We start from the raw sequence: 22,504 nt of genomic DNA on the forward strand, positions 1-22,504 counted from the left end.
ATTATATCTTATCCGAGGAATTGCCAGAAATGTCTTCTTGAGGCTTTTAACTGGCGCACAGTTACGAGTTGTAGAGTTACTTGTTATACAGTGCTCTTCATATTGATACGACCATATTTGGATATCCTGTCGAATGCAGCTAACCTAAATGAATGATAACACAAATGCATTGAAACAACTCAAACCAGATCATTACCCTGTCCTTCGACAAAAGGGGTGAACAAGTACAAGGACAAATTTTGAAATTTGAAAAACCGTTTTGCTGACAAATTATCCGCAGAATATCTATAATCAAAAATGAATGAAATCTGCTCTGCATTTTTATCAAATTCCAATCTTGCCGCACTTTACGAGTACTCCGTATTTATCAATAAGAGACCAATTTTTTTGACGTAGAACTACGTCTTTCATTAAGGCTGTCAAATCAGAAAACAGGTCACGTTTTTATGAAATAAAGTTAACGTTAATAACTATTTTTGCCGCGAACGGATTTTAGCGATTTACATACTAAACGAATCGGAAATTCCGTAAGATTTGTTTAATATGCCATACATTAGAATCCCCTGGTTAGTAAATGGTTAAAATTCATGAAAACTTTAAGTGTTTCTATTTTCCCATACATTTGTTCTGTCCATTTGAGTGCTTTCCCGAACAGAGCTATCAATAACGAGCAACTTATCGACGACCAACGGAGGGGAAATCGTTGGATTTAAAGGCTCCGTGAACAAAGCAAAAGAAGAAGAATGAAGGGGAATACTTGCCTAGAGTATAAACAGTGGATCTCGCTGAGGCAAACTTTCATTCGGCATCGGACTGTTGAGTAATCCAGTTCACTTTGCTTTCGCTGCGCTTCGATCTAAGATTGGACCCCACCAGTGGTAATCCAACTTGGAAATCGTCGTTTGATTTTTCTGTTCGTTTTTCGCGTTATTCGTATCGTGCGGACGCTTCGTGTAGTGTGCGATGAGCAAGAAGAGGAGGAAGGCAGGCTCGAGCCCTGCAAAAAACGAACGCATTGCCAGGGGCAATAAAATTTCGAGGTAAGCGTCATCTAATGATGCACGCGGTGTTGGTGCAGTGAAAAGCGCTCGCACTGAACCGAGCCTTCGCGAATGTGACACCGCACCGAACAACAGCGAAGTAGGCGATTTCGGCGCGTCGGTCGAAAATGTAAACGCCCAGGCAGCAACCAAAATCAAGCTCCCCCCGCTGGTGGTGAAGGCGGTCGCTCTTGACAAACTCAACAGCGAATTCGCATCGATGGGTGTTACAGCAGAGTACAAGCTGTGTGGCATAATTCAGTCTTTTTCCAAGCAGTTAACATTGTTTATTTTCCGTCTTCATAAGGGCTTCGTTGGTGCCTTTGAGAATGCATCAATGCATTAAACTGTCGTTATGGCGAAGCAGACGTTAAGGTTGTGCACCAAAAAAATATTTGGGAATACCAAGCATCTTAAATGTCTTACTGGAATGTTATAAGTTATTTGGGTTCGCGTGCCAGTCGCAAAACTGCCTTCAACTAGGATTGCATTTGCGCTAATATTGATCATAATGAAGCATTGCTACTGTTTTTTTTATTAACAAAAAGAGTTGATTTCTCTTGTTTAGTCATCAAGAAAGTAAATGTTCTTGAATTTTGTATGTGATTAGGTTTTGCTTGCCAGTAGCAAAACTTCCTCCACTAAGGGTGACAGCTGCGCTTCTCTCGAGCATGAGAAAGTAATGCAACTCTTTTCGAGGCCAGTAATATTAACAGAAGCGTTTCTTTTGAGAATAGCGCAAAATGATGAGAAATGTTTATATTGCTAGTAGTTTCAAGCCACCAATGTATGGCTCTGTATGGCTATGGTGAACGCTTGTTTGGCGCTTGGTTTACGCTTAGTTTGTACGAACGATATCTAGAGGTGCGAGTCCTTTGAGGCAATACTAAATAACATGTAGCATGATATTTGATACTTGCAAGTGTTGTCATTGTTGTTGTTTACATGCGGTACCAAAGATATATTGATGTAGTTATGAGATATGGAATAATGCTGCTGGTGCAACATGTATATAATCGACTGTAGCCGAGTCTATGTCAATTTCGAAAAAGGCCACCGGAATAGCCTTCGAGGTAAATTTTCAATGCATTGACATGAAATAAATTGCAACATACGATTGTTTTGCGAGGGCAAGAATGAATCATCAATCAATTATCGTCAACTGATTCTACAATGAAAAAATAATTTCAGAGATTATTCTACTAAGCAGTTGTTTCTAAAATTTCACAGCATTAAAGAATAATATCCGAAGGTATAAACAAGCGACTTATATAAAATAACAGCGTAGTTCTACGTCAACAATGCGGTCGTATCTTGGACACAATCTCCTATATTTTTTTTATATCGTTGAACTGAACTGCTGAAATGTGTATTCTGAGAGTAACGCAAATTAATTGAGAGCGAATTTATTTAGATTGGCAGAAGAGGATCATACATTCCGCCAGGACGAAGAGACCACCAAAGAATGTTAGAATCTTGTAATTTGAAAAATGCACGACATAGTTCTCTTAGGTACGGGTTTTGTTGTTGTATCTGTCTTTTGAGAACTCCAAAGGTGATGAACCAAAGGGAAATGAACAATAAATTACCTGGTGAAGCTTCGTTACGTAGAACGCTACAATATATCCGTTCCATACTATTGCATCTTGGAATTCCGTTTTATGTGCTTCTACAAAGCATCGATAAATTCTAACAAGTACTGCTTGCAACTAAACGAAATTAAGGTCGGTTGGATCAAACTAACTAAGCAAACTAACAGAATTAGTCAATATGATAGACATCGTATTCCACCAGGACAATGTCAAACCTCATTCTCTTTGCCATTCCGGCCGAAAATGTTAGGTTTGCCTGAGATGTGCTATTTCACCCGCCGTCCTCACCAGATATTGCGCCTTCCAGTTATCAATTGCCCAGGCCACTTTTATTTATTTTTTTTATCCCTTTTGCTTATTTTAGGCTCATTAGCATTTTAGCTGTAACAGAGCCGAATTTTAATCGTGTACATGTCACATGTTTATCATATCTATAATTAGCACATTACACAGTTGCCATTTTTCGGCGTTAGAGTATTCCCTACTATACCATTGCATATAGTACACATTTATACAGTAGCCATTTAGGCGTAAGAGTTTTCTATCTGTTCTTTCATTATCCAGTTAGACCGGACAACGGAGACAGCTGTTGATCATTGTTGAGCTATTTATAGAACAGCAGCCCGATGTTTCTTGCAGAGCAGAGCAGTTGTATGGACGAATCGATCTTTATTCGATCGTAGATCGATCTCCATCGCTGATGATTGTTGCGTGGACGTAGCTATTCTGTAACAACACAAAGATGGTCAATGAGGGCCCTGAGTTTTGAACTCACGATCGATCGCTTACTAAGCGAACGCGCAACCAATGTGGCTACGGAGACCCCCTGGTCACTTTTCTTGAGCGCAATAATTTTTGAAATTGCGAAAGAATCGATTCAGCAATACCTTACACTGTGTAAACTAGGCATAAGAATTAATTAATCAATATTTTGAAAAAAAAACTACGCAGAGAAACTCGATGTTTGGAAGCCGCATGAGTTATTGTAAATTGTTGCTACATTTTGTAAATTTTTGACTGAATTTTCATCAGCGAAGCACAACTAAATCAACCCATTTCTGGAGCAAATCATCATGAGTGATAGAAATGGGTAAAATACGATATCGTTCGCAAAAGATCCACAAAAAGAGATACTGTGTGTATGGTGGAACTGAAAGCGAATCTCCGATTATGAGGAGTTACATGGTCAAAAGGTTAATTCAGTGCTGTACGGTTCACAACTGGATAGATTTCACGATTATGGAAGAATCCACCAGAACCGATCAACAGAAAAGTGTCACATAAAACTTTGATGACGCACAAAAAAATTAGGGCGATTAGTTGGGAAGTTTTAATACATCCATGGTATAATCCAGACCTTGCAAACATATTTGCGATATATTAGGAAATGATCGAGTTATAAGCGTTCGAAATCTTTCATTTTTCCTACTTGTTCAGTGTCTTGATTTTAATTTTACCCCCTTATCTCATATGTCCAAAAATCATCCAGAAATTAAACAGAAAAACGCGGATACTATTTGAATGACCCAATATATTTGATAATTGTGTGTCTATAACAATGATGCTTTGGTTTTTTTCCCTTAAAGTCGGCACGAATTTTGGAACAACCTAACATTTCCCAGGACTAGAAAAATCATTGATAGATGAAGCCAGCGATCACGATGCAGGTTTATTGTTCATTTGAGTAGCCATTTGCGTGTTAAACAAACCAATAATTCAACACGACTTTCTTATAACTTGAACAGCATGATGGTACCGATATTGTTTTTTTATCACTGCTATTTACTTTTTTCCGCGATCCCAATAACCATTTTATAACGAAGCCCTAGATTTCATTGTCTGATTTTTTTTTTGAAAACATATAGGGTAGCTCATGTTTAAGCCCCGTTTTGTACAACTTCTATGTAAGCGACATCGACTATTGACTTACACAAAATTGCAGCCTAAGACAACTTGCAGATGATGGAGTGGTGTCTGTCGTAGGATCAAACGAATCCGACCTGCAAGAACCCTTACAAGATACTTTGAACAATTTTTCAACCTGGGCCATTGGGCTAGGGATCGAATTCTCCACGGAGAAAACAGAGATGGTGGTTTCTTCTAGGAAGCATAGACCAGCAAAACCAAAGCTTCAACTTTTGGGTAAACCGATCACTCATGCTATGTCATTCAAGTATCTTGGGGTCTGGTTCGACTCCAAATGTACTTGGGGGGCCCATATTAGGTATCTGAGTAAAAAATGTCAACAAAGAATAAACTTTCTCCGTACAATTACCGGCACCTGGTGGGGAGCCCATCCCGAAGATCTTCTAATGTTGTATCGAACAACTATTCTTTCAGTGATGGAGTATGGCAGTTTCTGTTTTCAATCAGCTGCCAAAACACACCTCATTAAACTCGAGCAGCGAATTCAGTATCTTTGTCTCCGTATCGCGTTGGGATGTATGCCCTCAACGCAGGCCTACTCCCACTAAAAGATCGCTTCAATTTATTATCTCTTCGGTTCTTCATCCGGTGTAAGGTCATGAACCCATTGGTGATCGGAAATTTTGAGCAGCTGATCGAGCTAAATTTTCACTCCGGATTCATGAGTTCATATCATGAATTCATCTCCATGCAGGTTGATCCTTCTTCGTATATTCCCAACCGTGTTTGTTTCCCTGACTACATCAATTCCTCTGTGCATTTTGATCTGTCCATGAAGCAAGATATCCATGGATATTCAGATTACCAACGATCTTCGATGAAAAGTATGGGGGTATTAATTGTGATAATATGTACTTTACTGATGGGTCCACTATAAACGAGTCCACAGGATTTGGAGTGTTCAACAAATTTTTTAACACCTCACACAGTCTTCAGAATCCTTGCTCAGTGTATATTGCTGAATTGGCAGCAATACACTGGGCGCTGAACAGCGTCGCCTCACGACCTGTTGAACACTATTACATTGTAACGGATAGTCTTAGCTCTGTCGAAGCTATCCGTTCAGTGAGGCCGGAAAAGCACCCGCCGTACTTCCTTGAGAGAATACGAGAAATTTTGAGTGCTGTATCCAGACGCTGTTAACCTTTGTCTGGGTCCTTTCACATTGCTCCATTCCGGGTAATGAGAGGGCTGACTCATTAGCAAAGGTAGGTGCAATTGAAGGCGATATTTATCAGCGTCAAATCGCCTTCAATGAATTTTATTCTTTAGTCCGCAAAAATACCATCGCTAACTGGCAACGCAAATGGAATGAAGATGAATTGGGCCGTTGGTTTCACTCGATTATCCCTAAGGTTAGCCTCAATCCGTGGTTCAAAAGTCTGGACTTGAGTCGGGACTTTATTTGCACCTTCTCCCGACTCATGTCCAATCACTGTTCGTTAGATGCACTACTCTTTCGTTTCAATCTTGCCGACAGCAATCTCTGCGGTTGTGGCCATGGTTACCACGACATCGAACACGTTGTTTGGTCGTGCGAGTTGTATCTTGTCGCCAGATCGAATTTAGAAAACTCCCTTCGGGCCCGAGGAAGACAGCCCAATGTGCCGATGAGAGATGTGTTGGCTCGGTTAGACCTTGATTACATGTCCCATATATATGTTTTCCTTAAAGCTATAGATCTTCGTGTGTGATTGCCCCTACATCCTTATACCTTTCCTTCCTTTGCGGGTAATTCGTCCCCTTGCTATAAATAGTAGAATAAGTTGAAATGTAAATAAACTATAGATATACGAATAGATTTATGAAATGAGTGCTCATCAACATTGTTACAATTTCCTTATATCACATCCTTCTCCTAAAAATATGTCACCCTCCTAAACTCGAGTACACCGCGAGTAATCGGTTTTCCACCTTACTAACCATAGATGTAAGAAAATTGTTTATATATATATAGTTTTAAAATTATATTTAAGAATTCGGCTCCTTTAAATTTAAGTAACTGAACCTGTAAAAATAAACGAATTGATAAAAAAAAAAAATATATATATATATATATATATAGGGTAGATAGGGGTGATATGTTCCCCCTAAGAAGGAAACGCCCTAAATCATGTAGGGACATTTATAAATCATGCTACATGTTCAAACCTCTTAATTTGAAAGCTTATTGATAGATGTACATTGTATGAATTCGCTTTAAAAAAGACTTATGTCGAAAAATCACACTTTTTAAAAATGTGTTCCAATTCCGTCGATCAAAAGCACTACGGGGCAAAATGTGGACCAACAGCTCAACCAACTTCTGTCGGTTAATAATTGTATATGATGAAGAATAATAATAAGAACAATAATAAAGAACTCCTGAGAATAGATTCACAAGTGAATTTTTTAGATGAATTTTGAGCGGTTAAAAACAGCCTGACAACCTAAATGGAATTTGGAAGAAACTAACTTCCCGGGGAATGTTGGAGAGAGAATAAACGAATTCAAAACAAACCGTTATTATTAGTTAAGCTACCATTTTATCCATAAATGTATAGAATAGAAAATAGAATCAATCCCAAAATGAAATTGAAGAGATGTTCAATATTATTTTAAATTTTTGTCCCATCGCAAAGCAGGGAAACAAAAGAAAATTGAACGGTGAATGGCGTGGATTTGAGTTATTTTCTTGGGGGAAACTTTTTTTATGCGGTCCTTATCAACCGCACAAAAAAAAATTTTTTCATAATGTGTACCGAACACGATTTTTTAAAGCTGCTGGTGAAGTTTTGCACGATTTTTATGTGACTTTTTTGTGCGGTCCCTATCCCTCGCACAAAAGAAATGTTTACCTGTACACTGAATTCTTTTTTACGCGACTGATGCGTGCGCGCAAAAAAATCGCTTTAACAGTAGAACTACCAACCGGTCAGAATGACCGGTTTCATCATTTGTTTACAAGATTTTGTCTTGTATTTTATTTAATATTTTCTAATTATTTTATGACCTTTCCCAAATATAGTTTATCTCATTTGGATTTTTTATATTTTGATAACTAAACATCACATTGGTCAAAATGATCGGTTTGGTAGAAATCTATATCTATATACAGCCATTCCATGCCAAACCGATATAGTGTTTCTCAGATTGTCGTCAAAAGTGGTAGTTTTGTTCTTAACAGCAAATTATTAGAATCGTATTTTTTTATTTTTTGTTAGGGTGGCCATTTAAGGGTGGACCGAAAAATCCATTTTTTCGCATTTTTGCCAAAAATGACTTTTTTTTTAAAAAATCATAACTTTTGAACCACTGAATACTACAGTTGCAGAAAGATTGAATTATGTTATATTATTGATTGCATTTGTTTTTTTATAGTTTTCATAGTCTCGGGACCAAAGGCACTATATTTTTTAATTTTTTTCTGGAAAGCTGAGAATTTTTCACATATCATATCTCGAAGACAGGGAGGCGTTTTTTTTTCGTTTTTGAGTTATTATTTTTCAAAGATAACCGATGGTCCAAAAAATCATTTTTTCCACTACAAAAAATCATAACTTTTGATCTACTCGACCGATTCAGATGATCGACATATCAAATTGAAGCCAATAAGCTTATTACACTTTATATATTAATATTACACTTTGAATAGAAATGAACTTTAGTTCTCGTAATTATTGATTATATTTGTTTTTTATAGCTTACATCGTTTCGGGACCAAGAGCGATTTTTTTATATTTATTCCTGAAAGCTGAGGTTTTTTTCACATAATACATCCGAATACCAGAGAGGTGTTATTTATCGTTTTTAAGTTATGATTTTTCAAAGTTAACACGTATTCAGTTTTCGTTCAATATTTACATGCGACTAGACTGGATGTATGTGACTATAATCCAATTAATTGTGTTATGTGTGTTATTTTTTCGAAAATAATTAGCTGGTAGGCTTTAATTTGATATGTCGATCATCTGAATCGGTTCAGTAGTTCAAAAGTAATAATTTTTTGAAAAAAGTCATTTTTGGGAAAAAGGGAAAAATGGTTTTTTGGACCATCGGGTAACTTTGAAAAATCTTAATTCAAAAACGAAAAGAAACGCCTCCCTGGTTTCAGGAAATGTTATGTGAAAAATTCTCAGCTTTCCATAAAAAATATAAAAAATATAGCACCCTTGGTCCCGAGAGCATGAAAACTATAAATAACAAATACAATCAATAATGACAAAACCAAAACCTAAAATTTTTGCAAGCGTAGTATTTTTCCGAATAAGCAATTTGATTTTCATCGATGGTGTAATATATCAGAATGTTTACATGGACATCCTCAAGAAAATATGAAGCAAAATTTCAACAAAATGTGATGGAATCGAGGATTCAAATTTTGCCAAGACAATGACCCAGAGCTCAAAACATATGAAGTTCGCAAATGGTTTCATTACAATTATTCAAACGTTATTGATATTCCTCCATAACCTTCCGACAATAATCCCAGTAAAAAACTAAGGAAGTTATCTGTGCAGGAAATTTAGAAACCATTAAATTTCTTAAAAATAACGATTTTAAAAACCACTTAATACAAAAAATTAGAAATATTTCTTCCGAATACACCAAAAAAAACTCGTAGATAAGGCTAAAGGCAGCTAAAGATAGTTGCAATGAACAAGGGATACCATACTAATGATGGAATTAGGAAATTGGTCAACGCCTTCGAAATCGAGTGGAGATTTCAGCCAGCGTACGATTATGAGTTTGAGTCAATTTTCATACATTAGCACATACATTCGCCATTTCCAGAGATAAAAAAAAGCATTATTCTGAAAACAGATAGCAAACCTTTTAATTCTCATATGACACTATGATTTTATCTAAATAGAATGTTCCGAAAGCTTGTTTTAGATTTTCAAAAGAAGGACTTGATACATGGACTTCAAGAGAAAATGGATTTCTGCTCAAAAAAAACTACAACCTGACGTTGTACAGAACCTTATGGACGGGGTAAAGAGAAAGGTGCGAGCAAACGGGCTTGGGCTCGAAGTATGAATAAAAAGAAAATGCCAAAAATTGTTTAATAGTTTTTATTTTACTGTCTAAAATTTTCAAAAGGATCGGTCTACTGGGCGAATTTCTACAGCGTTTTTTCCGTGATGCAATTTGATGTGACGCACCCTTTACACATCAAATGTGTTCTATGTAAAAAAAAAAGTAATACATTATCCACAAGTGGGGGAAAATCTTGAAATCTTAACTTTATATTATAGATAAAGTTTAAGTTAGGGTCAGGACTGTGTCTTCTAAGTGACATCGAATAATCATTTTCATTCAAATCTTCCAATCTGATAGAGAGTAAATTGCTCCATGAATACGTATGAACTATTTTGTCGTTTGTTTTCGGACAACGCAAGGTTACCACATTTGCATAGGACGATTGATTTGGGACGAACGGATAAATCTAGCCGTCCATCATTAATACGGCAAGCGCGTATTTTTCAACAACGAGACAACAATTGAACGAAATTGATATTGATTTTCTTCATTCCATTTCTCTACTTTACTACAAAAATTGACATATTGCATTTTTCACTTTACATTTAACATCTAAGAGATCAAACATGTCAGTTACGTTAATGAAATACATTGAATCAAGAAACATTATACACACTTTCGTTCAAATCTTTTCATTTGTTCTGTTTTATTGATCACATTCGATAAATTTTTTTAGATCGTTACAACATTTAAACACGCTTACAATGCGTTATATATGTTACATTCAACACCCAAAATAGTCACTAGAAATAATTTATATGGCAGAACAATGTTTGCCGGGTCAGCTAGTAAATGTTTTTTGGTAGTTCTAGTGTGAGAAAAAATTGCGTTATTTCGAACAAATCGCGTAACGCATAATTTCGAGAGAATCACGTAAAAACAGATTGCCCCATCATCGAACTGCCGCATCGTGTTTGTTCGAAGGCAGTAATTGATTTTCAAGTGAAATAATTCTTCTTTCAATATCTTCTATCTATATAAATAAAAATGGATCGCCAAATGTGTTGCTAGGCGTGAAACTCGAGGAATGAATCGTCCGATTTGAGCCGACTTTATTTAGTTGTTTTCGTCTCTGTCCGGAGATCAATGCACAATGGTCCAGGAGATCTATTTAAGTGGAAATTAGCATTTAGAGCTCGACAGTTATTCTCTAGACAAAAACTGTCTTCGACAAAGTTGTTATATACGATATACCGCTCATTTTTATGTTATCAAAAATAGGGTGACCAAAATTGTCGATGAAATAAAAAATCTAACTTTCTTATCTTTATAAATAGAGATAAACATAGTTTGACAATTTTGTAGTCCCAGTTATCTTTATCAACTTTGTACAAAAAAGCTTTTTTCTATCTTTCGATTTAGCGTTTTTTTTTCTATGTTGCATTCCATCAAAAAATGGCTTTTTCTTTGCTCTAACTTTTAGATTTCAAATTCTACATCAAAACTGTCTTCGTAAGACTTTTAGAGCTTATCAACCCCAACACTTCGCGATACAGAAATTGACAACATCTCAACTCCACTCAAAGTTATTGATATTTCGTTTTACCTTACGGGCTTACAGACTGAGTTGCCAGATTTGCAAGCGGACATTTAATTTTTGTTAGTCTTTTTTGCGATTGCAATTAAAATTTATAAACTACTGAAATTGTAGGAATCATAAATGAAAGCTTTTGGTTCGGAAAATTGATACTTTTAATAGCAAAATACGGTACCTTTCACGATACAAATCAAAACCTCAAAGTAAACTGACAATGTGATGGTGGGAGAGTGGATGAAACTTAACAACGTTTTAGGAATTTTTAACGTTGAACACGGTCATTCTTTGCGCTAGCGAGCGAGTTGTGTGTTTCTTCACACTCCGCTATAAAATTTGGAGAATGAGAAGATCTGGGAAAATCACAGATGAAAAGACATAATGTATTAATTCAAGCTACCGTAGAATCCCGATTAATCTCGTGGGGGCACTACGACACTGCCAGCACTTTCATTTTCGAAAATACGCACTTTCCTACTGGCCACACCTTTCCCTTTCCCGCAACAACTCAAATCATTTTTCGCACGATACGAAGAAGACAGGATAAAGGCTAAAATTAAATTTGTTATAAGTTATTGGAGGATAGTCAGGATTCAATAATATTCGAAGACCAAAATGAAAGTCTATTACAATTATTTGTGTGCTTTATATAAATAAATTTGAATTACAGCTTTTGAGCTACACCAATTAAAAAGGTTTGCTGAAATGAGGTCCAGCGAATAACGGAAATCGCGGATGACCCATTAAAGGATCAAAAAAGAGATGCAAACACTAAAAAAAGATGTTTCAACATAAAAACTATGTTTTATCAATACATAAATCATTGAACTATCCATAAGGTCGTGTACAACAGTGGCTATATAATGTAAAAGCCGTAACTACAACAAAAAAGCATGGACCTACCACTCACTAACAAATTCCGGAAAGGCCTATTGATTTATTATGGAACTCGAAGTCGTGAATGATACACAGAGAAGATCACACACTCGCGGATAATCGGGGTTGTACTGTCATAATCTTATTTATGAAATAAAAATATTTGCTTGCAGATAATATAACTTGCATATATTTTTGCAAACTAAAATAATCTGGCCTCTCTGAAACAGAAAAGAACAGTCTGTATTCGTGAAGCGAGTATTATGATGTTCTTTTTGAGGAGGAAAATCGAATTCTAAAGTGTAAATTATGAATGAAAATTAACTTTTCCGAATCAAATTAGTATTCTATGTGAATGCAAATCACTTTTTTTCTGCAAGTGGTGTGAAAATCCCATACAAAAATTGTGTCTGAAATTGACGTTTTATTATATTAATAAATTTTAGTAGGAATATCTGATAATTCAGAGAAAATAGGTAAAGTTAGGGTTAGCGCTTCAAGTAATTAAATAATACCAAGAAGATATTTTCATTCAAATTTTACCAGTTGAAAATTGCCGTTTAGCCTTCCAATCTTATGGAGAATAGTTTGGATCCCAAACTCGAATGTCGCCACTAGCCATCGCGAATACTTTCGTTGTTTCGGGTTGAAGGCGATATTGTCCATGTAAGGTGGCAAAATATTGATTGAGGTTAGATCAGATGTCGAAAGCCTAGCTGTCACGATATTGAAGATCCTTTTTTTTATCCCAATTATCCATTTATTAGGCTCATTAGCATTTTAGCTGTAACAGAGCCGGGTTTTAATCGTGTACATGTACATATTTGTATGTTTCTATAAACTGTAAATTACACAGTAGTTAGTAGTAGCCATTTAGGCGTTAGGTTTTCTGTTCCATTACATTATGGTAAACTACACAGTAGTAGCCGAAAGGGTATTCTTTCTGTTCTTCCATTGTTCAGCAGACCGGACAGCGGAGACAGTTGATATTGATCATTGTTGGGTTATTTATAGAACAGCAGCCCGATGTTTCTTGCAGAACAGAGCAGTTGTACGGATGAATCGATCTTTGTCCACCGTGGATCGATTTCCATCGCTGATGATGGTTGCGTGGACGTAGTTATTCTATAACAACACAAAGATGGTCAAATTGAGGGCCCTGAGTTTGAACTCACGATCGATCGCTTGGTAAGCGAACGCGAGTTAAATTTATTCGGACGTGGTATACTTTTTAAAAAATATCCGTCTTCATTTGTGGTTCGATATCAACTGATTTATTTAATAAATTAAACCCTAGCTACAGTTCTAACTGCTGATGGTGCACTCCTAGCGGCGTGGTCATCGATCGAATTCCATCCATCGCCGTCCTCAATAAATACGCCGATCGTAACAAAATCGATGTCGTCCGTTTTTTTTGTCTTCCTTGCTGTCTCCACGTGCGATGCTTAGGTCAGCTTGTTAGCAGTGAGCCTCGGTAGCTAACTTGTCCCATCTTAGAGATGAGGTTCCATCCGAATCACTTCCTGAATTGTCAATCTTCTGATGTTGGGCTGAGTATCTATTGGTGGTACATGAGATGGTATGGTGTTAGGTATTGTTTGTATATTAACTGTGGCCCTTCTGTGGGAGAGAAATTTAAAAAGAATTGCGATACCGGTTATCATACAAGGGAGCGAAACAGCTCCGCCAATAATAGACCATGCTGGCCACTGAATACTATCGGTTGATAATCGAATAACGTCTAACTCCTTCCTTGTTTCCATGTGGAGGTTGTGTAGGTGTTCTAAGCTGATATTTAAAATCTCTTGATGCTTTTTTACTTCGATTCCATCTAGTGGTAGTTGAATTGGGTTTCCTGGTAATGATTTTACCCTCTTTGAGTATAAAACGTTATTGATGTATATTTGGCAATTGTTAAAGAATATGACGTATGATCCCGAGAGGTTTCGGCCCGTTATTCCACAGTTTAATGACAATGTAAAATTTTTGATTGTGTTTACAAGTATGTGCTGCTCATCGAGGAAGAATATTTCTTCTTCAATTGGGTTTGAGGTAAAATTGCAGATTGCTAGTTTACCTTTTAGTAAATTAGGTATGCAAGTTGTGTTCTCCAAATGTGTTTCATGCAGATCAAATACTGTGGGTTCTATTGAGCTTATCTGATATATTTCCTCGTTGTGAAATAAGAAAAGCTGATCGGGTATATGTATTCGTTTGTTTTCGTGAATGATTGGCACCAATCGTACCTTGCTGAAAGTCCTTGGATCTAGTTTCGGCATCTTGATGATGAGGGCGATTTCCAGGTTGTTTGATGCTACTGATGTCGTCGCATAATTCGTCGCCTGCACAGCAGTGTGAACTGTTACGTTTTCCCTAGCTAAATCAGCAATTAAGATTTCAATTTCTTTGGAACTCAAAATTTGTTCGTTAACTATACCTAATTTTGCTAGCATAATAGTGTCAATAATTAGACCGATTTTTTCAGACAGGAAATTCAAATGAAATAACATTTTGGTACAATACATTTCAGCAGATCCTACATTAAATACCTCAATTGCTTTCTTTGTTTTGAATATAGCTTCTTTCAATTGTAGATTGATCTCACGGTTAATTTTTATCTGCTCATTATTATTAGAGATAAGGTTATTGATAGATGAATTGATAATTTTTAAATCATTGGCGTCTGGACTACCAGCTAGAAATTTCCACGCCGTACCTAAACTATTCCAACGTTTGTGTCGTCTGACTGGATCAATGCTTCTGAGAGCAAACAAATTTTTCAAGTTCCGTTCCTACCACTAATTTTAATTTTAATGTAGATGACAGTGTTCGATCTACTTTTCTGTTTAGTTCAATTCACGAGTATGATGTAGTAAACGCAATTTACGAAATTCATTCAAATGCCATAGGATTGGATGGGATTCCCATTAAATTTATAAAACTAATTCTTCCAATATTGCTACAACCAATAACTCATCTATTCAACTCCATAGTGCGATGGTGTAAGTTTCCAAATGGATGGAAATATGCAAAAATCATTCCAATAAAAAAGAAATCAAATGCAAACTCACTTTCAAATCTACGTCCCATCTCAATTCTTTGTGCTTTATCAAAAGCCTTTGAAAGAATTATCAAAAAGCAAATTTGCTCATATATCAATAATGAAAACCTACTTTCACCATATCAATCAGGTTATCGTGCTGGCTATAGTACCAAAACAGCCATGCTAAAAGTAATTGATGATGTTGCTGTTGTGTTAGACAAAAGTAATTCGGTAGTTCTGATTTTGTTTCTAGACTATTCAAAAGCATTTGACACAATATCGCATGCTTGTTTATGTAGAAAATTAAGTCATAATTTTGGCTTTCGTATTGAAGCAGTCTCTTTGATAAATTCGTATTTGGAAGGTCGCCAACAAGCAGTATTTCATGAAGGAAAGCTTTCTTGTGTCTTGCCTATTACGTCCGGTGTACCACAGGGGTCAGTACTGGGGCCTATTCTGTTTTCGCTTTATGTGAATGATTTACCTTCAATATTGAAATACTGCTATATACACATGTTTGCTGATGATGTGCAACTATATTTCGACTGCACCAAATTCAGTATCGAACAAATAAATGTTATACTTAACGAGGAACTACAGAATATAGCAAACTGGTCTAAAGCAAATGTAATGCAGATCAATGCCTCCAAAACCAATGCTCTGTTCATATTACGCTGCAGATCACCTGCTTTGTCAGAATTGTTTTTGGAACAAGAGAGAATACGTTTTGTCGACCATGCAACTAGTTTAGGAGTCAACATTGATTCCAGTTTCAACTGGGATAGGCATGTTTTAAAGCAATGTGGTAAAATATATGGAGCACTTCGGTCCATTTACCCATGGGCTTATTATTTAAATAATAAATAAATTACAAAACTCAAGCTATTCAAGTCTCTGATACTTCCTTATTTTATGTCTGTAGATTATCTGTTGACTAATGTATCAGCTGCTGCAATTTATAAAATCAGAGTTGCTTTGAACTGTTGTGTGCGTTTTGTATACAAACATAACAGATTTTCTCGTGTTACTCATCTGCAGAAGAACTTGTTGGGATACTGTTTTTACAATTTCCCAAAAGCTAGGGCAGCCATATTCATTCATCAGCTCATTACTACTCGCAAACCTGAATATTTATACAACAAGCTGTGTCCATTTCAAAGCGCTCGATTACGTAAATTCATTATACCTCGATACGAAACTGCACAATATGGTAAATCATTTTTCGTAAGAGGAGTTGTTCACTGGAATGAACTTCCCCAGGATGTATCCAATATATCTAATAAGGCAGCATTCATTAAAAGGTGTCGCGAAATTTTCTAGTTTGTAATTTTTTGTATTAGTTTGTTATTTTTGTACTAGTTTAGATTTTTTTTTGTCTCGATAATTCGTGGCGCACTTCATGTATACTTATTTTTTCGTTTGTAACCAAAAAAGACAGCAAGTCTTATGTTACTGAAGTATAAATAAAATAAATAAAATAAATAAATCTTCCCACAAGGACTTTATTTTTTCTCACAGAGCTCTATCGTACTGCTGACTCCTATGAATTTGGTAAACCATCTATATCCGATGCAAAGATAATCTCATATATTTAAAGATATGAGAAAAAAATCTTTGTACAGCGCAATGCTCTAAATATAACGACAAAATTTAGACATATTGTAACTGGATTTATTCGGTCGATGTAAATCGTATTTGAATTCAGTGTATATTAATTCGTATAGTAATAACTAATCTAATTAATTTAATAAACTAATTGGTCACATGCAAAAGCATGTGCGGATTTCTTTTGTTCGTTCTATCTCTCTTATTCGAAAGCAGCTCGCGTTGTCGGCAGAGCTATGAGGGCAGGGCGGGTCTGCAACGAAAAGAGAGAATTTCACGGTGACACAACGTTCACCCGTCAAGTACAGGAACTGATTGTACCTAATCGCTCCTCGCACGCTCGGTGAGGACACTGATTCAGGTCACAATCAGGTTCAGGCTTACCTCCACCAACCACTCCCGTCGGTTCAGGATACGTCTTGAATGAAGCTGCTTCCACTTGTGGGGACTCGATGACTCCTTGGCGGTTATCCTCGCGGTCCACCCACGACCCCTTCCGGTTGGCTCGTTTGACTGCGGCGATCAACGGATGCCTCTACTTAGTACACCACTTCCACTCGCGGAACTACAATGGAGAAGGCAAATTTCGACAAACTAATCAAATGAGGATGTCGATTAACGTGTTGACTCGCTCACGGCTCAATCCAGAAGAACTCGTCACTCGTCGCGTATCCACCATCAGGACTCTTTGCCCTGTCATGGCTGTCGTTTTGGGCTTCCGCCCGAGGAGATCCATGTCACAAATGACAGCTGATGTAGGGATAGGACTGTGAAGTTTTATTTAGGGAATAAAAGGGATAAGGAAAAGGATCGAGAACAGTGGGATTCAGCTTGCCATCACCGTCATGATTGCATCCTCGTTATCCTCGTGGATTGTGTTCCTAGCAACTGGATACAACAGTCCAAGCAAGTGACGTGCTAATAATCACGTCACCGATTCTGCTCTCTCAGAATCGTTACAATATAAAAACCAAATTCAAATAAATATCAGAGCAGTACTGGGTCTATAAATTCAAAATAAATTAAAAATGCCCAAGGGCCAAAAAATTATTTTTTTTTTCGCGCAATCCTCTTAAAACTTTAAGAAAAAATTACGCTACATGTAGAAAAAAGAACACATACGAATGCATTCAAATAAAACTTAGAGCAAAAGTGGGTCTCGAAGTAATATTTCTTTCAAAATTTCGAAATGGCTGAAAATATATATTTTTTTGTACCGCGAAAAATACCGCGAAATAAATTCTGACAAAAATTCACATATACCTATAATAGACGTAGGAAGAAATGTGAATCGATTTCATTAAATTTTCCAATTATTAGGTCTGTGAACTGATTCTTACTAAAATTTTCAAATTGAATTCTAAGGCCTTTGACTTGCGTTTTGATGGTTGTAAGATTGAAGTGGTGTATGTAGTATTTGTGGTCGAGTCTGATTCGTGCTTCACCCTGATGAAATACCAGGATTGGTTGTCGTCCTATGTCCTGTAACTTAATTGTCATGCCATGTTCCGATTGTATCGTCCCAGTCTGAATGATGAATAGTAGAAAGAATCTGAAACATGAAAGTAGAATCTTTATTTAGATTTTTCTAATTTTTATATCGTCTTTGTGGACACGTCGTCCATCGTCTGTCGTTATGCTACCTTTATTGACTTTGGAAATTTTAATTTTTTTGAATCTATTCTTGTGTTTTAGTCTTTGTCGAGTAGTTTCGTAGGCGTCTATGTTTTCTGCTATTGGAACATTTTTCTTCTTGTTATTATGATGTCCCAATGCGTTTTTCTGTGTCTGTTGAAGATTTCTGTTAACTTTTTCGATAATTTCAGGTGTTCGAGGGGAAGGAAGGATTACTTTTAAAGGAGTGAATTTTGTGGAGGAGTGGATGGTGCTGTTGTATTTTTGAATGTATAATTGGAACAAAATCTAAAACTGGTAAATTTGGATATTCGGTTTTAGTTATTCGGTAAATTTCCAGAAGCGTTGAATGGAAACGTGCAACTGTTCCGTTCATCTCGCTTCGTCCGGTGGCAGTAACATATGGGGTAATTTTATGTGTGTTATAGAAGTTAACGAGCTCTCCCGTCATAAAGGATTTCTCACCATCCATCACAAGTGTTTCTGGGGTTTTGTATTTAAGAAGAATAACCTTTATGGTTGGTGTGAGATCGATTGCTGCTCTTGATTCAACTTTTGTAATTTGGGCGAATTTCGAAAATTTATCAATATAAGTTAAGAAATGAAGGCTCTCCAAAAACATTATGTCTATATGTACTATTTCAAAAGGAGCCTTGGGAATTGGTGTTTCTTGAATAGGAAACTTTATCGGATTTCTGTCATACTTACTCATGGCATATTCGACAGTTTTTGATAAAATCTCCTATTTTCTGAGCTAATTTTGGAAAAAAGTATTTTCGGAATATTTGTAGTTTGTTCTCCTGTGCACCCCTATGAGCTCTGTGGTGTTCTGTGCGGATGACATTCCACTGTTCGTCTTCTTCTCTCACATCTTCAAGAATGTTCTGTGTAAACCGAATAGTTAACAGTTTTTGTTGTCCGAAATTTTTCTTGTAAACCTCTTGGATCTTTCCCATCGTGATTTCGTCTGTTAACAAGCCGTTTATTTTTGAACAGTTGAAGTGCTTCTCATCATTTATATCAATGTTTATCCTTGTGTATCCGGAGAAAGGGTTTTCCGTTACTATTTTATCCGGTCCCTTCTTTATCATCACTTGGTGACGAAATACATTGAGTGGTGACTCTGTTGATTTTATGTAAAGATCGTCACTATCATCTGCAGAATATTGCGTTCCTGTCATAGAACATACGATTCTACTAAAGGCGTCTGCGACAACATTTGCATTACCTGGCTTATATACGATCTCGTAATCGTGTTCCTCCAGGTAGGCTTTCCACCTCTTGAGTTTTGCATTTGAGCTTTTCTGCGATAGTGCAAATGTCAGGGGTTGATGATCAATTAAAATCTTAAACTTTGCACCATACAAATAATTTCTAAATACATTCAATGACCAGAAGATGGCTAGCATCTCTTTCTCTGGTACTGAGTATTTCTCCTCGGTTACTGATAATGTACGAGAAGCGAAATGGATCGGCTTGTCTTTGCCGACATCTCCTTGGGACAGGACTGCACCAATGGCAAAATCAGATGCGTCCGTCGTAAGAATGAAAGGTTTGTTATAGTCGGGGTAAATCAGAATGTCTGAGGAAGATAATAAATTCTTTAATTTTTCGAAACAACGTTTCGAAACAACGAAACAACGTGTAGTGAAATATCTTTGACCTTTAAGTTGGTCTAAAACGTAACTGATCTCAGGCATTGGATATTTGTCAGGAATCGTTTTTTCATTAACCTTTCTGTAGTCAATGACCATTCGGAACTTTTTTTCTCCCGAAGCATCGGACTTTTTTGGTACTACCCATACCGGTGCTGTCCATGCTGAGCGAGATGGTCGAATAATGCCATCCTCTAGAAGCTTGTCAATTTGTTTCCTTACCTCATCTCTATAAGCTGCTGGGTAAGGATATACTTTCTGGTGAACTGGAATATCATCGGAAGTATTAATAATACATTCAACATTTGTTGAACATGCTAATTTCTCATTAGGTTCATGAAAAACTTCTCTTGAACTATCGAGAACAGATTTCAATTGAGTTTTTTCCTCTTGTGAAAGGTGAGTAGTTCGAAAAATGCTGTTAGAAGAAAGATTTATTTGAGAATATTCACACAGTGGGATAACAAGTCTTTGGCTATCGGCATGCAATGTCAAAGTTTTGTTGGAAAAATCAATGTTTGCGTTTAGTGCATTCAGTATTCCGGTTCCAATGATACCGCAAAAAAATGGGTGAAATTTATGTAATAAGAATTTGGCGACATAATTAATTTTTGGATAGAAGAAATTGATGTCGATCGCCGAAGTTGCGTTGAATGTGCTGTTAGCACTAGTAATATTCTCGGCATTGAAAGTATATGGCTTGTTGCTATTGTAAGCCCAAGCGAGTTTTGGGTTTATTATGTTTATGTTCGCTCCTGTATCTATTAGGAAAGGGAATTCTCCTTTCGTTGTTTTTAAGTTGATGTAAGGTAGCATTGGCCTCACCAACTTGGATTCCAATTTAAAAAATTAGTAGATGTGGAAGCTACTTGTTCATCTTGTAAATTATTTGTTTGGTCTTCAAAAGGTTCAGGTTGTTCGAAGTCGTAAAATTGTTGTTCTGATTCGAAAGCATCATTATACTGATCATACTCTTCTTGTTGATCTTCAAAATTATTATCAATGTGATGAGCCTGTCTTTTGAACGGTATTTGATAAGACGGGGGATGAGGTCTTTTGAAATTCATTTGCGGTCGGTTGCTGTAATTTATATTACGGGAGCGGATACTCTGATCCACCTCCATGGGTTCCGGTTTTGGTTGTGGTTTTGGGACGAATTTTGAAATGGTGATCTGTTTTGGGAGAATGGATTTGATTGAAATTGTTGCCTGTTGATCATGGGCATTCCCGGGTATGCAAAATTTCTAGGTGCTGGGATTGGAGGTGGTACAAATAATTTTCTAAGTGGTGGCCTAGGGGGCATTCTACCTATGTCAAAGTCTCTTGGTTTTGGATTAGAAACTGGATGTTCGTTGCGGAAAGGAGCCGAACGTATATCCATATTATAAAAGTCTAAGCAAAACTGGTAAACATGATTTAGTGTTTTTGGATTGAACGTTTTCAATAATTGGCAAAGAGGTTTTTCTAAACCTCTTGCCAATTGTATTTTTCATCTGTGTCCAATCGTGCATAATATTGTTTGAATTTAAGACGTCAGCTGCGTTCAATTAACTCGATTTGTGCCGCACTTGCACCTGCTTCACTGTACATGTTAAATATGCTTTGTACGTCGGTGAGCCACGCTAAGAGCTCTGACGGTTTTCCATTAAATTCTTGTATGTCTCGGACAAAGTCCGGCAATTTTCCCATTTCTAAAAATTGCTGCATCGTCAGTGATAGAACCACTGGTGCAGGGTTTGGTGCAGGGTTCGCCATTATTTTACCGAAGTAGAAATCTAATCGGCTCTTTTTCCTGCTAATTTTGTATTTGAAATGATCTCTCACGGACCAAACTGAGAATTTGTTCAGCTAGAAAATACGTGAAAACACTATGTGTTTTCTATGTATTTAGGACTCCGGTAAACCTGTGTAAAGGTTTGATTCACTTTTAATTAAATTAATTTGATCAATGTAACTTTGCCTTTTCACGACAAGATATTTTTCACTTTCTAACTAGTGCCAGTGTTCTGGACTTTTTGGGTTTTTTTTTATATTCACTTCTTTCAAACACTTAGATAAACTGGATAAAATAGAAAAGGAATTACTTACATAGAGGACCAAGTCCTGGGTGTGGCCAACATCATAAGCTGGACTTTTCGATGGCTGTCCTCAAAAACGGGGGATCGGCAGGCAGGTACTTTTTGATAGTCCGTTTTACTATCGTTACACCGGGCCAGCGGTACCGATCGGGATCAGAAGAGTCCTCGGTGTCCTGCAGTTCGCTTCCAGTGCTAGATACAGTATCTGGCTCTTTGAACCAGTGATTTTTTAAATTTTTTTCACTAAGATTTTCACACTGCACAAATCACTTTTATACACTTCCCGTCTAGGAGGATCTCGCCGGAGCCTCCAGTTAAATATATTCGGACGTGGTATACTTTTTAAAAAATATCCGTCTTCATTTGTGGTTCGATATCAACTGATTTATTTAATAAATTAAACCCTAGCTACAGTTCTAACTGCTGATGGTGCACTCCTAGCGGCGTGGTCATCGATCGAATTCCATCCATCGCCGTCCTCAATAAATACGCCGATCG

At 36.8% G+C, this 22,504-nt stretch overlaps 1 protein-coding gene across 1 annotated transcript; it reads right to left on the minus strand.

The window, feature by feature from the left end:
• Positions 1-13,483: 13,483 nt before the first annotated feature.
• Positions 13,484-20,091, minus strand: LOC129764211 (uncharacterized). Its single transcript, XM_055763074.1, has 6 exons — positions 20,073-20,091; positions 19,656-19,855; positions 19,502-19,577; positions 18,982-19,429; positions 17,929-18,190; positions 13,484-14,761 (listed from the first exon to the last, which is right to left on the minus strand). Exons 1-6 carry the CDS (start codon positions 20,089-20,091, stop codon positions 13,484-13,486), a joined length of 2,283 nt encoding a protein of 760 aa, XP_055619049.1.
• Positions 20,092-22,504: the final 2,413 nt, after the last annotated feature.

This window comes from Toxorhynchites rutilus, chromosome 2 (genome assembly GCF_029784135.1).
Source record: "Toxorhynchites rutilus septentrionalis strain SRP chromosome 2, ASM2978413v1, whole genome shotgun sequence".
In the NCBI taxonomy this organism is placed as follows: Eukaryota; Metazoa; Arthropoda; class Insecta; order Diptera; family Culicidae; genus Toxorhynchites; species Toxorhynchites rutilus.

Excerpts from the sequence above, each read along its gene's own strand:
- LOC129764211 (XM_055763074.1), bottom strand. Across the intron at positions 19,578-19,655 it reads CCATCTTCTGGTCATTGAAT|AAAAGCTCAAATGCAAAACT; the intron begins GTATTTAGAAAT and ends GCACTATCGCAG. Across the intron at positions 19,430-19,501 it reads CGAGATCGTATATAAGCCAG|ATGATAGTGACGATCTTTAC; the intron begins GTAATGCAAATG and ends AATATTCTGCAG.